Source organism: Eschscholzia californica, unplaced genomic scaffold (assembly GCF_041429995.1).
Source record: "Eschscholzia californica isolate CP2 unplaced genomic scaffold, dmEscCali1.0.p SCAF_2, whole genome shotgun sequence".
NCBI lineage: Eukaryota > Viridiplantae > Streptophyta > Magnoliopsida > Ranunculales > Papaveraceae > Eschscholzia > Eschscholzia californica.
In genome coordinates, this window is record NW_028238309.1 from 64,448,002 (window position 1) to 64,462,709 (window position 14,708).

General features: G+C 36.9%; 2 protein-coding genes across 6 annotated transcripts; one reads left to right on the forward strand and one right to left on the reverse strand.

The window, feature by feature from the left end:
• Positions 1-406: 406 nt before the first annotated feature.
• On the reverse strand, positions 407-6,539 carry LOC147560288 (lysine-specific demethylase JMJ26-like). Of its 5 annotated transcripts, none has more exons than XM_086662465.1 (13): positions 5,603-6,539; positions 5,363-5,508; positions 4,892-4,997; positions 4,642-4,774; positions 4,494-4,557; positions 3,201-3,927; positions 2,723-3,052; positions 2,086-2,583; positions 1,882-1,954; positions 1,717-1,802; positions 1,511-1,630; positions 1,335-1,405; positions 407-654 (listed from the first exon to the last, which is right to left on the reverse strand). In XM_086662465.1, exons 1-13 carry the CDS (start codon positions 6,290-6,292, stop codon positions 624-626), a joined length of 3,075 nt encoding a protein of 1,024 aa, XP_086518591.1. In that variant the 5' UTR covers positions 6,293-6,539; the 3' UTR covers positions 407-623. The 5 variants fall into 5 exon arrangements, with proteins under 5 accessions (XP_086518591.1, XP_086518589.1, XP_086518590.1 ...); XM_086662463.1 differs by having other exon boundaries at positions 407-1,036; positions 5,603-6,517; XM_086662464.1 differs by having other exon boundaries at positions 2,696-3,052; positions 5,603-6,442.
• Positions 6,540-10,174: 3,635 nt separating this feature from the next.
• On the forward strand, positions 10,175-14,667 carry LOC147560289 (uncharacterized). The gene is made up of 2 exons (XM_086662470.1): positions 10,175-10,298; positions 13,132-14,667. Exon 2 carries the CDS (start codon positions 13,143-13,145, stop codon positions 14,442-14,444), a length of 1,302 nt encoding a protein of 433 aa, XP_086518596.1. The 5' UTR covers positions 10,175-10,298; positions 13,132-13,142; the 3' UTR covers positions 14,445-14,667.
• The last annotated feature ends 41 nt before the right edge of the window (positions 14,668-14,708 follow it).

The following is a 14,708-nucleotide window of genomic DNA, read 5'->3' on the forward strand; positions in this document are numbered from 1 at the left end:
TCCATCTTTGAAATTGAAGCTGTTAGCTAGCCTAGTTTCATACCAACTCCAATAAACAAAGAGTATATTATTAGTAGTAAACTAACCCATCTGACTGGTTGTCTAACTGAAGAAAATAATTTACCAACTCCAATACCAAAAAGTAAGAAAATCGAATCAATTTTCTAAAACCAAAGGTGTATATTGCTCTTAGAACTCTAATAGTTGAACCAAAATAGGCCAAATGGTACTCTTGCCTGTTATACCAAGGCTCCACATCAGAGGCCACATTTTGACCCAATCAGCACTCCAATTCTGTGACTCACATACCATCTGACAAATGAACCTTAAATATTTTGTACACTCGGATTGTTTCTAGTTGTACCGACAATCCTGTGTAAATAAGAATCGACATTAATCTTGCATATAGGAGTATATATTATTTTATTTCCACCCAATTAATAATTATACTGTTATTTCAAGTTGTCAAAAATGACAATGACTACAAAATGGTATTTATGTCCACAAAAAACATAAAAAGCTCAAAATATGAAGTAGAAGACGGAAATAAAAAAAAGAGAAGAAGAACCGATAACATCTCCAGCTGAAGTTAATTAAGGGCAAGGTGATTCTTGAGGTTTCTTTCATGATTTCTTCATGAGTACAGAACCAACCCTGGTCATGAATATACAAGTAAAGCTCTGTTAAAAGCTGAAAAGTTTGGAAACATATACAATTGTAGTCCAAACTTGTCTCTCTCTGGCCAACGAAACCTTACATACTTTCAGATAATTAGAATGCAGTCTAAGTATAGCTAAAATCATCTGGTAGAAATTTCGACAAATCCCCACGGGCTCTCGATCTGGCCACACGATCTGAGGGTTCGACATGTGGGCCAGTGCATGGATGATCATACCCGACGGCATATCGAAAGCGTGGTGGCCCCATAGACCCGCTCGATCCTAACAGTATGAGAAGGATGTCTTTGGAACCCACATGCGAGCTTCACGTGTCAGGACCACACTTGGTCATACATTGCTTAGGTGAATGCTCATACCTGGATTAAAGTCTTTTGGGTTGAGTTATGACTTATGAGGGCTCAAGCTGGTAACAAAATCACCAGCCATGTGGTAACGACTAACCAAGGACAATATCCATAGTCGTCGGGGCTGGTTAGGCATAGATGGTGAGTCAAAAACAGTAACTCATGAACGAAGATACACCCCAATAATAGATTGGTCTATAACATATCTATGATCAAACTGATGAGCAGGAACCTTTAATAGGTTAACTAATGGTTCCACATTGTAGGGTAACAAGTAAAATAGAAAATTATTCCATATCAAGCAACTTACAATGCAGTTGGTGTCAACTCACGAATTCCTTTAATTGCGGCACTAATACTATAGATACTCATTTTCTTCACCTGTTTGAAACCAGAATAAACATATATTCTCGCTTAATTAGGTTTATATATGAAAATATATTAAGCGAACCTTAAACTGGAAAGAAGAACATCGATAAGATCTACCTCTAGCTTGTTTAGCTTCGCTCTGTGATTTTGAGGAAGAAGGCGGACCTCATCAATCAATTTGATGCATGTATTGGCATTTTCAGGAGACACGAAATCCATTTCCACATTCACACAAGACTAGAGATATTCAAACACGAAAACCGTTATCACATCGGAAAATTGGTAAAAGAAAAGTGTACTCGTGAAACCTTTAAGAATATTACCTTGAGATTTCTCCATTGATAAGGGCATCCGGCAGGAACCACCACTGCTTCTCCGACACGCTGATAAAATGTCCAAGGCTCGACTTCTGGAATCAGTACTAAGGAAGTTAATTTATGAAATTCAAATTCCAATTATGCAACAGAAAATGAACTTTTAGTGCTCACTGAACTCCTCCTTGAGCTTCCTTTTGTGTTTTGAATCAAGAAAGAAACACTCATCGAAAATAGGATGTGAAACCTGCTCCACAGTAAAAAAGATATACCAATAAGTAAAGATGAAAAACTAAGGTGGTAATTATTGTATGAGTCTGACTTGTCTGAATTTGAAAATGAAAACCCCATGGGAGAAATCTTAATTCGATTTCTTACGTGTTCAACTGAAGAACAATATGTGTGCCTGAACTCGTTGGAGTGTATTCTAAGGTACTCTGCAAGCTGTGGAATATCTTCTCTACGAAAAACATCCCATTGAACCCCAGGAGAATTTGAAACTGAACTTTTCCCACAACTAGCAAGACGTTCTTTACTCTCTTCCAAACAAAAATTTCCCTCATAAGACTCTTCACCGTTTTGACCACTACAGCCATTGCCAGACAGCGATTCATCTTTTAACAAAATATGATGGTTTTCAGAAATATGATCACAGGGACTCAAGCAAGAGGTCGGTGTTTCCGAGGTGCTGGTTTCTTCCATTTTCTCACTCGACAAACACGAACCATTCTCCGCTTTCTTAACCATTTTCTGATTCCTCGGTAACTTGAACGACTCCCTCTCATTTTGATCCAAGTGCTTTTTCTTCAGTTTCTTTATCTTTTCATTTTGTTCGACTGAAGTTACAACATCCGTAGTATGAGTCAGAATATTCACCTGAAACAACAATGTGATGGCTAATTTTTTTTTTTTGCTAAAGGCTAAACGAGAAAACGAAACGCTTCTGAAACCATAACAGAAGAAGAAGGAACACAAATGAAAGGTTCACCTGTACGGGCACACGAGTAATACGTACCATATCAGATCCATTATAAGACAGCTTAGTAACAGAATCACCTCGTCCGAGTTCTTGAGCTATCCCATATGAAATGTACATACGTGGACACAATTTAGGCTTCAAAAATTCCTTCGGGAGCTTTGTAGTAAGATTTTGACGACCAGAGATGGGATTCGTATATTCTTGAAATGGTAGGGCACGAACCAGTTCTGCATTATGAGATGTAAACTCTTCCGGAAACATCTCCGGCGAAGGCCATTCCTTCACTCTAAGCATCTCTGGCCACCGATTCAAATGCATCCTCCCTTCTAAATATCCATCTAAGAATTGCCGAACCCCAATTTCAACCTGTCCATCGAAAAGATATTTATATTAAACACTAGGACTAAATGTGATGTGATCAACCGAGTACACAGGCCCGAGTTCCCAGCCCCAAGCGAGCTTGACTAGGAAAAAACAGAACACAGAATAGCATATGGAACTGAATTGCACTGACCTCACACCAATCCAAGCAATCAATAGCTCTGACTACCTTCATATCATTCTCATTTTTCGAATCATTTTTTTCAAGATACCCTTTGAACATGACAATTGGATCCCAGCTCAAACCTGACGAACTTTGAAGAACATTACGAACTATAATAGGCTGACCTTTACTCAAATGTTTGTGGAAGTGTTCAATTTCGTCTTCGATATCCTCTTGATTTGGAAAATACAGGAAATTATCATCAGATTCTTCTCTGGTTGCTGCTTCTAGCAAATTTCTGTTGAATCCTCCATGTTTCTTACCCAAGTAACAATTAGATGCATCAACAGTTTCTGGAAAATCATAACTACAAGCAATTTCTTCAGCATTCATTTCCAATTCTTCCGCCCAATTTAATGGAAAAACACATCTTAAATCCAATACATTATAACTGCACCCACCTAAGTCCTTCGTGGGGCAAGATATAGTTCCATCTTTTTCATTAGCTCTCCACTCGGGCAATGATCTCTGTCCAAATTTTCGCTTAGATGAGCTTCTTTGCTTTATATTCACATCGAAAAGAGGTTTTCCTCCATGTATGTAACTTTTCCCTTTATTAGGGTAATGATATACCACTTTTCCAATGCCTCCGGGTAGGGTTCCGCTACGAATCTCCTGACAACAACTTAGGCAGAGGTGATAGAAACATCTTGGGCAGCTTCTATGAAAATCGACAATAGCAGTTCTGCAATTATTACTGCAGCAAAACAATAGAATTTATTATGTTCATACCCAATTATTATGTAACCAAGGAGACGTACACTATATTGTGCCTGAACTTTATTCCCTGAACTGGGCCCGATCAATGATCTAAGGGATCTTACGCCGAGTTACTGCCTTCTTGGGATGTGCATAAAATAGATGAAAATGTGAACTATTTAATTCCTAGTCACGTAATCTTCTAGCCTGACCTAGGCCTGAGCACTTATCTTAAAGGGCTCTTGTGCCGAGTCACTACTCCCTTAAGATGTGCATAAAAAATTTAACTATTTGATTGCTAGTCACAGAGAGTTCGGACGTGACCTAGGCCAGAGCATTGAACTAAGGCCTAAGAGCTCTTGTACGAAGATATGACCCCTTGAGACATGCAGAAAAAGATGAAAAAAATGGATTTCTAGCCGGGGAGCATTCAGGCCTACTCTGAGCCCGATTAAGATCTCTTTCACAAGAATAGTACTACTCCATTGAGATGGGCACAGTTTTCGGGCCCTAACGATCATCAAATTCAGGAACAACAGACTAGTTCTATTATCATGGACATACCAGTATAGTTGTTCGTTAGAGTCACAAATTGCTTGCTGAATTAGGATTTCAGTCGATGACTTTCCTGCGACAACGAGTAGTTAGTACATCAGTATTACATATTGTCTTGAAGTTAAGGTCGCAAAAGAGAACATGGGATAAAAATAACCTTTCATTTTGGCCTCTATCTCCAGTTCAATCCTCTGTTCCTTATTGAGTTGTTTCAGTACAGGAAGAAGTAAACACAGAACACGGTGAAACTGAAGTATTTTGTTAACATTATTTTGAACTTCCATAGAACCCTGGAAGTATATTGCAAAATGTAGATTGATATATCAGGATCAAATCGGCAATAAGAAACAAAATGGAACAAAGACGAGGCGAGGATTAATAATTTAGAAACCAATCAAGATTCAGACCTTACTATCACGATCTTCGGATGGATTACACGAACATGTCTTACAATTGCAAGATCCACGACACACAAGGCAAGACATTTTAACTTCTTTGGGCACCAAAGTAGACCTAAATTTCAATCGATGTTAAAAGACGATGCTAACCCAAATTGTGCTTAAAACCCTAGGAGATAGATCATTAAAACCTATTCGTACACAAATATGTAACTCAACATGTATCAATGATAGATCATTAAAACCCTAGAAGTTAGATCTCTAAACACTATTTGCAAACAAGTATGAATACAGCATGTACCAAATGTACCAATCGTTAAAGCTCTAGAGCGAGATCGTTAAAGCCCTATTTGCAAGATCATTAACCCTACTTGCAAGCAAATATGAAATTTACCATGTACCAATGCTAGATCGTTAAAACCCTAGATGCCATTTCGAATTTAACGGAACCAAGTATTCATAGCTAGGATTGAGATTTACCATTTCTCAATACAATCCATGCAAAATGATTCTTTTCGACAACTCGAACATCTAATCAAATTCAACCCATTACTCCTTTGACATCTATGACAAATCCTCTTCATCCCTTTCTTAGAATCAACTAAATTTTGTTTATAAGGAACAACCTAAAGACACAGATAACCAATAAATTCAATCAAGATCAATAGATATTAATACAAATTTAACAAGAAAGATACAATTTTAATAGCAAATACACACCTTAAGTGTACCAATTGGAAGAGGCTCAAGGTTTTTAGACCTAATTGTATGTCTAAACAAAGACCCAGAATCAATTCCTAATTTTCTCTCACAAATTAAACCAACATTATCAAAATTTCGAACAGGAACAAGTGAAATCGACATAAACCCATTAGGCAAATCCCTAATTAACTTTTCTCCTTCGTCTTCTACATTACTATTCACCAACAAAGTTCGCTCCTTTTCTCTCCCTATCTGTCTCTGTAAAAACAATTTGATCAAATCAACTTGTAAATCCCCCTTTTTGAACTTCAATTTCTGCAAAACCTTACGAAATTCCACCATTGGAAACCCAAGTAACCTCCTTTTCTTCTTTTTCTTCAAAATCAAGGAAGACCCACCATTTTTCTTCAAAATCAAAGAAGACCCACCATTTTTGTTTTTTGATTTACTACCTGGTTTTCTTAGAAGTTTAATAGATTCGGGTACTTTTTGTTTGTACTGACGATGTTTAGCTTGAAGGTAATGAAGTTGACAAAACTTCTTATTGTTCATTACTGGTCTTCCACATCTCCATTGTTTACCATCACTTCTATTGCAACGAAGATCGATTGATTCTTCTTCCATTGCTAAAAAAGATTTGGTTTTTTTGGGGAAGAGAAGAAACTTCAAGACTGACCCAGGAAAGAACAGAAGTAAAAGAACTGGCATGCAAAGTAGTAGTGATGATGATGTTGATTTTTGGAAAATGGGTTCTATAGATAGACAGAGAGAGACAGAGAGAGAGAGAGAGAGAGAGAGGTTTAAAGGAGGCAAAGATTTAACGCATGAAAGTGGTGTTAGTACTCACCTTCTTCTTACACCTCTTTTCTAAGTTGGATACTCCGTATATTATCTGACTCAAGAAAGTCAGATATAAAAGCTGTTTCACGGTCTGAATTGTGTCATCAAATTTCACAATGTCTAACTTGTTCAAAAGCCCAAAAGAAAAGGGGAATGGGCCGGGCAAAAGGTCCCGCCAAATGAGGGTCGGCCAAGGCATGACCGACCATGTTATAGGGCCCGACTAGACCCAACCTAATAAGGGGTCGATCTGACTGGCCGACCACCTTATTGGGGTTTCCCCAGATGATTAACTCATTTAGGAATCCCAATCTAAGTGGTACTCGGATATTTGTTTATGTGGTTATCAAGGAACCTCTGTCCGAATGAGATTCTGACTTATGATATTTTATATAAGGGTCTCTTTAGAACATAGACAAGTGTGAAAAGTTCTCAAAGATATCTCTATCTCTACAAACATCAAGTATAGAGAGAGAGAGAGAATAGTTCTCAACTATCTGTCTAGTCTAAAGAAGCAGGTGTTCTTCACCTAATTGCCAAAGATAGTTCTAGCTAACTGAAAGGGCGGAGATCAAGTTGATTGCTCGGGTGTCTCAAGTAGAGGATCTACTATTGGAGAACTTAGTTTTCGAGCCAAAGTAGTCAGTTTAGTCCGTGGGAATAGCGATTCAGGTAAATCTCAAAACCGCTTGATTCGTTTTAATTAGCTTATGCATGAGATCCAGAGAATGCTAGTGGTAGACATTAGATGTCTGAGATTCTGCTTAGAACACTACGAGACACCATAACCCAACACTCAATATTGTCACCTAGAAAAGAGAATTTCAATTCATGTTTGACACAATGGATTAATTAAGTTTTGTTGAGTATTACATTGGAGATGCTCTTAACAAGAGTTTTAGTGTAACCTCGGCATTTTTAGTGTTTCATAATCCCCTTATGATATGTTTTCTTCACATTTTTTGTTTGTAAATGCACATCTATAATGATTCAAAAGGCCAGCGCTTTGGGGAAAGCAAAATAGTTTCCAGTGCGTGCATACTTGGTCAAAAATTGGTCAATTTTGTTTGACAATTTTATTTTATGGGGAATATTTTTTACCTTTCTCTCTCCCCACCTCACCTCTCCCCCCCCCCTCCCCTCCCCCCCCCCCCCCCCCCCCCCCCACTCTCTCTGTCTTCTCCGACCAGGTCGCCGGCCGGAAAATTTTCCGGCCGACGTGGAAAGATAAAAAAAAAAAATTCACTCTCTCTAGAAACTCCGGCGAAGGAGTTTCCCTTCGTCGGAGTTCCGGTCTGTTGAAGAACAGAGAGAGTGGTGGGGAGAAGACAGAGAGAGTGGTGGGGAGAGAGAGAGGTAAAAAAAATATATTCTCCATAAAATTTGTTTCCCCAAAAAATTTTCAAAATTTTGCATATTTCTTTTAAAATTTCACACCTTAGAAACTATTTAGCTTTTCCCCAAAGCGCTGGCCTTTCAAAATCATTGGTTTGAATTATTGTAAAATCTTCAATTAATTCCCAAGTAAACTCAATTATATCACGAAGTTTTATTAACGGAGTTATGATGGATTCGTGTTCAAATTTTTTGAGAATAGACTAAAAGAGTCATCATTACATGACATTAATACATCATGAAGAAATAATTCAAAGATATACTCTTATCAAAATCCATGAATAGAATAAGCATATAATTATCTGCTTAGAGCCCTAAAGGTCATATACATCTGTCATTAAAGACCAACTTAAGGGGCCTAAAGTCCAACTAATCTAGTCCTACTCTATTTATATTAAAATTCAATAAATTCTTGATTCACACTTCAATAAGATCGAACTGGGACATTCGTATTATAGAGTGCGTGTCCAACCACTACACAAAAAAATGTTTTGCACCATTTATCTTCAATTTTGATAATGCTAACGGAGTAACAAACACCCTTGAAAGGCCTTGTAAAAATATTTAGTTGGAAAAAGTGTGATAGGTAGGAGCCATATCCATTAATGAATAAAACTCCAATTAAGTTCCCAATTTCATATTTTTTTAGTTTAACCTTCTCCCATGGATAATTAGATTCTGAGGTATGATGTAGGGCAGGGCAAACATTATTATTTTAGTTTGATTTTAAATAGGTATTTTTTTTGTCGTTTCTTATTCATAATTTCATTATGATATAAAAGTCATCCTCCTAAATAGCTTATCTTAGTCATCTTTGTAATATTTTGAAATTTATGTTTGCTAATCCCACAAAAGTGTGATAAATTCAAATGATTGAGGATCGATAGTCCGTTCGAGAAAATAATCAGGTACGCCGAAATATTGTTTGCTTTTCAATTTTAGATTTAAGCACTTATTATACGTACCTGAAATATTGTTTGCTTTTCAATTTTAGATTTAAACACTTATTATACGGAAAACTCGAAATAATTTCAATATATTTGAATTTTGTTTAATTATTGTATCGGATCCATTTAAACAAAACAAATCAAACTCACATATTCAGAGAATTTCAATTGAGAGAAAAAAGATTAAGAGAATAGAAACTAAGAAACACCAATCTAAAAGAACCCCTTGACTATGGCAATGGTGGTTTTTTTTTTTTTTTTTTTTTGATGAAGGATGGCAATGGTGGTTGATATAGATTATAGGTTGTGGTAGCCACATATTTTAGAGAGAGAGAGAGAGAGAGAGAGAGAGAGTATGACGAGGAAAGCTGCGATCATTTGTCTTTGGTTAAGTATACAAATACCACGTCCTCCACGTTGCGGCGCACACAATTAAAAGGTTATTTCCATTTCATGACCTCCATATTGTGATTAACTCATCCTTTTGGACCCCTTATTCTAACCCACTTTTATTTTCACCCCATGAACTACCCTCATGTCAAAATTTCAACTCAAGGTTTATTGTAGTTAGAAATTTTCTTGTTTTTGTCTTTTTGCCATAATATGAGAGAGAAAAAGAGAATGAGGCAACAACACTTTCTCCCAAGACTCGCATCGAACAACTTTATTTGGTGATAGGGGCAGTCCTGACTCTTTATCACCACGTCTTCATATCTTTATTTCTTCATTTTTTTTTCATATATTTTCTGCTCCCTTTCTATTTGCAATTTGCTACTCCATATATCTCTCTCCTTTCAAGTCTTCTTTATATTTACACATTATAGTTTGAGCAGACACAACCACTTAGACTAGACGAATCTAGTTTGATGAGATAAAACTCCAAATCACATTCATCGGGGTTGAGAGAGAGAGAGAGAGAGAAAATTTAAACTAGGCTTTTGGTTTGAGGGGAGAAAGTGAGACTAAGAAGCATTCAAACACAATGAAAAGATGAAGGCACGGTGATAAAGACGGCGACTGCGTTTGTCATAAAAAAGTTACCATGTGGCAATTCGATGGAAGTTTGGTGGAAAATGGTAATCATCAAAAAAAATTTCTCTCTGATATCTTTTCTTTTCTCTCTAATCCTTCACCCTCTTTATTTAGACAATAGACAGAAAAGGGAAAAAAAATGAACTTTGTGTTACAATATGGCTGTGTAGCCGTTTAGTGGGTCAAAATGGATGATGATCAAAATATGTGGACCAAAAAGATGAGTTGGTCAGACAATGAGGCCAAATGGAATTAAAGGAAATAATGGGGCCTGCCTCTCCTCATCACCACATAGCCGGCCATCTAAACTCTTCTCCTCTACCTAATAAACTCTCTCTCTCTCTCTCTCTCTCTCTCTCTCTCTCTCTCTCTCTCTCTCTCTCTCTCTCTCTCTCTCTCTCTCTCTCTCTACTTTCTTTACCATCAGAGAAGAGAGACCAGGAAGGAGCTAGAGTTTCTCAACAAAACTATCGTACAATAATCCTCATCTCAATCAGCAAGTAAGTAATCATCAACTATCAACCCAATTGATTTCTTCAATTATGATTCTCTTTACTGGAATTCACTTTCAATTATTTAGTGGTTTCAATTTGGGGGTTTTTATTACTGTTTTCTTTTAATGCATAATTGATGAGTTGAGGAATCATAAAACTTGTAGAAATCACATATTATTATATAAACTTAAGTAAATTATTCTCTCTATCTAGGCAAATTAAGAAAATCAAATATTAGTCTCTTTGTTTCTAACTTCTTCCAAGAAGATGATTGACAAAAAAAAGCAGATTCAAATATTAAAATCTCTCATGGGAAATTTGAAGTAATTATTTTTAGTTGTTGTCTGTTTTTTTGTTTGAATCTGACTCGTCTGACTTAAAGTAACACATATACTCTGCCTAAAGTCAGGGTTACAGGCAGATATGAATGGACATGTCACATGATCGAGAGAGACTTTATCTACATTGTCTCTCTTTAGATCGTGACCATCGGTCTTGTTTTGGGTATAGGATCGTTCAAGATATCATTTTGATCCGAAATGACTAACAAATCACTATAAAATTGAAGTAAGGCGAGTCAGACAAAACAAACATTCCAATTAAGTTGAGGAAACCAAACAATACCTTGATATCAAAAACCAATTTTGATTTATGTTAAAGTTTGATCCATAAAAATGAGCTAAAAAGTCATTTTCATTGAACTTTTTAATCTAGATAGTTGAGTTGAGTTGAGTTTGTTTGTCAGTTTCTTTTGATTTTTATGAATAAAGCTAGCAATTCTCTAAAATGTTATTAGAATCCAAACAGCCTGGCAAGTTTTCAGTATTTGGCTCTTTATAGTCTTTAATTAAAAGCATTACTATATTCTTTTTATTTTTTGTTGAAATGCATTACTATATTCTTATAAATATCTTTCTTTTATATAAAGATAATATTCTCTTTTCATTTATGTCATGAATGAAAATATTATGTGACACCTTACCTAAAAAGTTTGTCATGAGTGATAAACCTTTTAAGTAAAAATAAACATCCATAATCATAGATGTACTATTTTAAGATTAATATCGATTTTTCACAATAAGAGGAAAAAAGGAAGCTATATTTGAACCGTCAGGTCAACATTAGTCAGTCAAGAAAGTTAACTGTGTCAAGACTTAGTTAGTCCGACAATTGTCTAATCTCTGTGCTAGGATTACACAAATTGTTAAGTTAGGATTACATGAGTTGAGATAGCAGAGTGGTAACACTTGGGAAGACTGGAACAAATGGGGAAAGGCAAATTTACTATTTGCCATAACTAATATTTAAAATTTAGATTACTGTACTGATGGTTGATCCGTTGATGTATACTTTTTTGTGAGACCTCTGTCACAAAAAAAAAAATTTAGCTCCCAATTATTTTCGATAAACCAATAAGTCTCTAATAAGTTCTCAAAAATTGGATTCTCACCGAACTCTCCATGAGATGAACTAACTTGAGAGTTTAGAGACTACTATAATATAAGGTACACTTCACAGAATTAGAGGCTGAAGTTGTAAGTCAAGAAAAATCAGGGAGCTTTTGGTGAATTAACCTTTTCTTTAGGGGTCTCCAATTGTCCATATAGTAGTTGTCTATGGAAAATATGCCAGTATCTGTCACTTGGTGGCTGATATAGTGTGGTTATGTTCACCTCTTTCTAATGTGGGTAAAACTTGATGAAGTTAGATTTGGAATTATTGTATATAATATCGGCCAGCGCTTTGGGGAAAGTTAAATAGTTTCCGGGGTGTGAAGACTTGGTCAAAAATTGGTCAATTTTGTTTGACAATTTTATTTAGGGGGAAAGCAAAATAGCTTCTCCACCTCAGCTCTCTCTCTCCACCTCATCTTCTCTTCTCTCTATCGGAGAAGAGAGAGAAGATGAGGTGGAGGGAGGTGAGGTGGAGGGACCTATCGGAGAAGAGAGAGAAGATGAGGTGGAGGGAGGTGAGGTGGAGGGATGTGAGGTGAGGTGGAGGGAGGTGAGGGGGAGAGTTTTTTATTTTGAGTCATATTCCCCATAAAATATATTTCCCCGAAAACTTTTCAAAATTTTGGATATTCCCTTTAAAATTTCATACCCCGAAAACTATTTAGCTTTCCCCAAAACGCTGGCCATAATATCCAATGGTAGCATCCATTTTTCATTTAGTTCAACAAAAAAAAAAAAAAACATCCATTTTTCAGTTACCAAACAAAAAACAAGCCTCCACTGATAATGTTTGTCCTTTCGGTTGCATAAAGCAAGATGCTGCTGTACCACATCTTTTATTTGCTTAGTAACACTGTTGGATAAGACTAGCTCAATAATTAAAGAGGAATTATCTTAAACTTTTGCTAACATGAACAGGAAAACGGGGCACAAATAGGTATAAATTAAGTATTGAGGTTATGAACTTTGTGGGATTGCTAGGTTGTCATGCCAATGGCAATGGCTAAACAATACGGATAGGCAAAGACCATCTGGGTTTGTGTACGTGTGAGAAGATATATGACATCTTGAACTAGTTTTTTAGGACGAGTGGGGCTCTAAGCAATTTGTAGAACTTCCCTATTGATAATTAATTTAAGTTAACAAGTAATTTTTCTCTTGAGTTATGAAAGAATGTTTGTTAACTTCATTTTAGTAAGAAGAGTTTTTCGTGATAACTAACAATTCAACATAGGATTATTTGTCACCGAATAATAAGTGTACCCTAGTAAATATACCGTCTCAATTAGCAATTGTCAATATTAAATCCATATAATACTTCACAACCAGAACAAACCTATCAAGCTACAAGAATCTGACCCACAACTCTATATTACATTTTTCAGGTCACCGGCAAATGACGACACACCAACAACAATCAGATATGGAAGCAGGAACAACCGATTCACTATCATCGACACCAAGATCAACGGCAACACCAAGAAACCAAGACGATCTTCAACCACGTTTAAGATTCATGGTCAGCTTCGGTGGTCAAATCCTACCCCGCCCTCACGATAATCAACTCCGGTACGTCGGAGGTGACACAAGAATCGTCGCTGTTAATCGTACCACCACTTTTTCCGGTTTACTAAATAAACTCTCAAAACTATCAGGTAACACAGAAATCAATATAAAATATCAATTACCCAATGAAGATCTTGATGCATTGATATCAGTTAGTACAGATGAAGATGTTGAAAATATGATGGATGAATATGAAAGATTGATTCAAGGTAGTAATAACCCTAAATTAGTTAGACTTCGAATTTTTCTATTCTCAATTGGTAGTAATTCAAGATCAAGTAGTATTGGGTCTCTTCTTGATGGATCAACTAAAAGAGAGAATTGGTTTCTTGATGCTCTTAATGGTGGTGTTGGATCGGTTTCACTTGAACGTGGCCGATCTGAAGTTTCTTCAATTGTTTCTGAAGTTCCTGATTATCTATTCGGGTTGGATAATACAGACGAATCCAAACCCAGAACTCGACAGATTTTAACTGATAATGTTTCGGTTACGGATCCGGGTTCACCTGCTCCGGTTACTTCGTCACCCTATTGTTCGACTTCATCAGCTGCTCCGTCAATGCCGAATCTTCCGCCAGTGAAGACAAGGCTAACAGGGAATTCAAACCAGAACCCAGGTTCAAACCCTAGTCCAGTTTCAGCTGTCGATTTCAAGGAGACTCCGATTGATGGTTACAGAGAAGTATCAGAGCCGTTGATTCAGCAGCAGCAAACGGGTCATCCTGGTAATCCAGTGTGGCATTATTTACCCGAATCTCATTATCCGGGTCGACCCGTACAACAAATGCCGGTTTACTATATGCCAAGTCCGGTTCCTCAACAACAGGTTCAGCAAGTTCACATGCAAAATCAGTACGTTCAAAGAATTCAGGCGCCGTTGGGTCAGATTCCGGTGACTTACCGGCATCAGGTTGGTCCAGGTGGTGTGGGTCAGATGTACGGAGGTGGGATGAGACCGGTTCATCCGGTTGAAGGTTATCATGAGTTTCATGGTGGAGTAGTTAGTGACGGGCAACAAATGTATTATGGAGGAAGAAATGCTCAGATGCTTCCGACGTATGGTAATACGGTAGTTCAGGGTGGACCAGAAATGCAAGGAAGTGGAAATGAGACCAAATCTGACGGTAGGTAACAGCCATTTTGAAGATTTTGTGGTAATGATGATACCCACGTGGCGGTTAGTTTTATATAATGGTACAATCAAGTGGCTGGTATTGACTGGTCAAAAAGTAAAACAAGTACTTATTTCTCAGGTTGCAGGTAAGTGTGTGGTAGTTTTTACCGTTGATATATTATGATTGGATTGTAAGAATGATACATATATATATATTTATAATAAGTTGTATGCTTGTGGACCTTGTGGTGTCAATTAGGCTGGACTGAGGGGATCCATCAT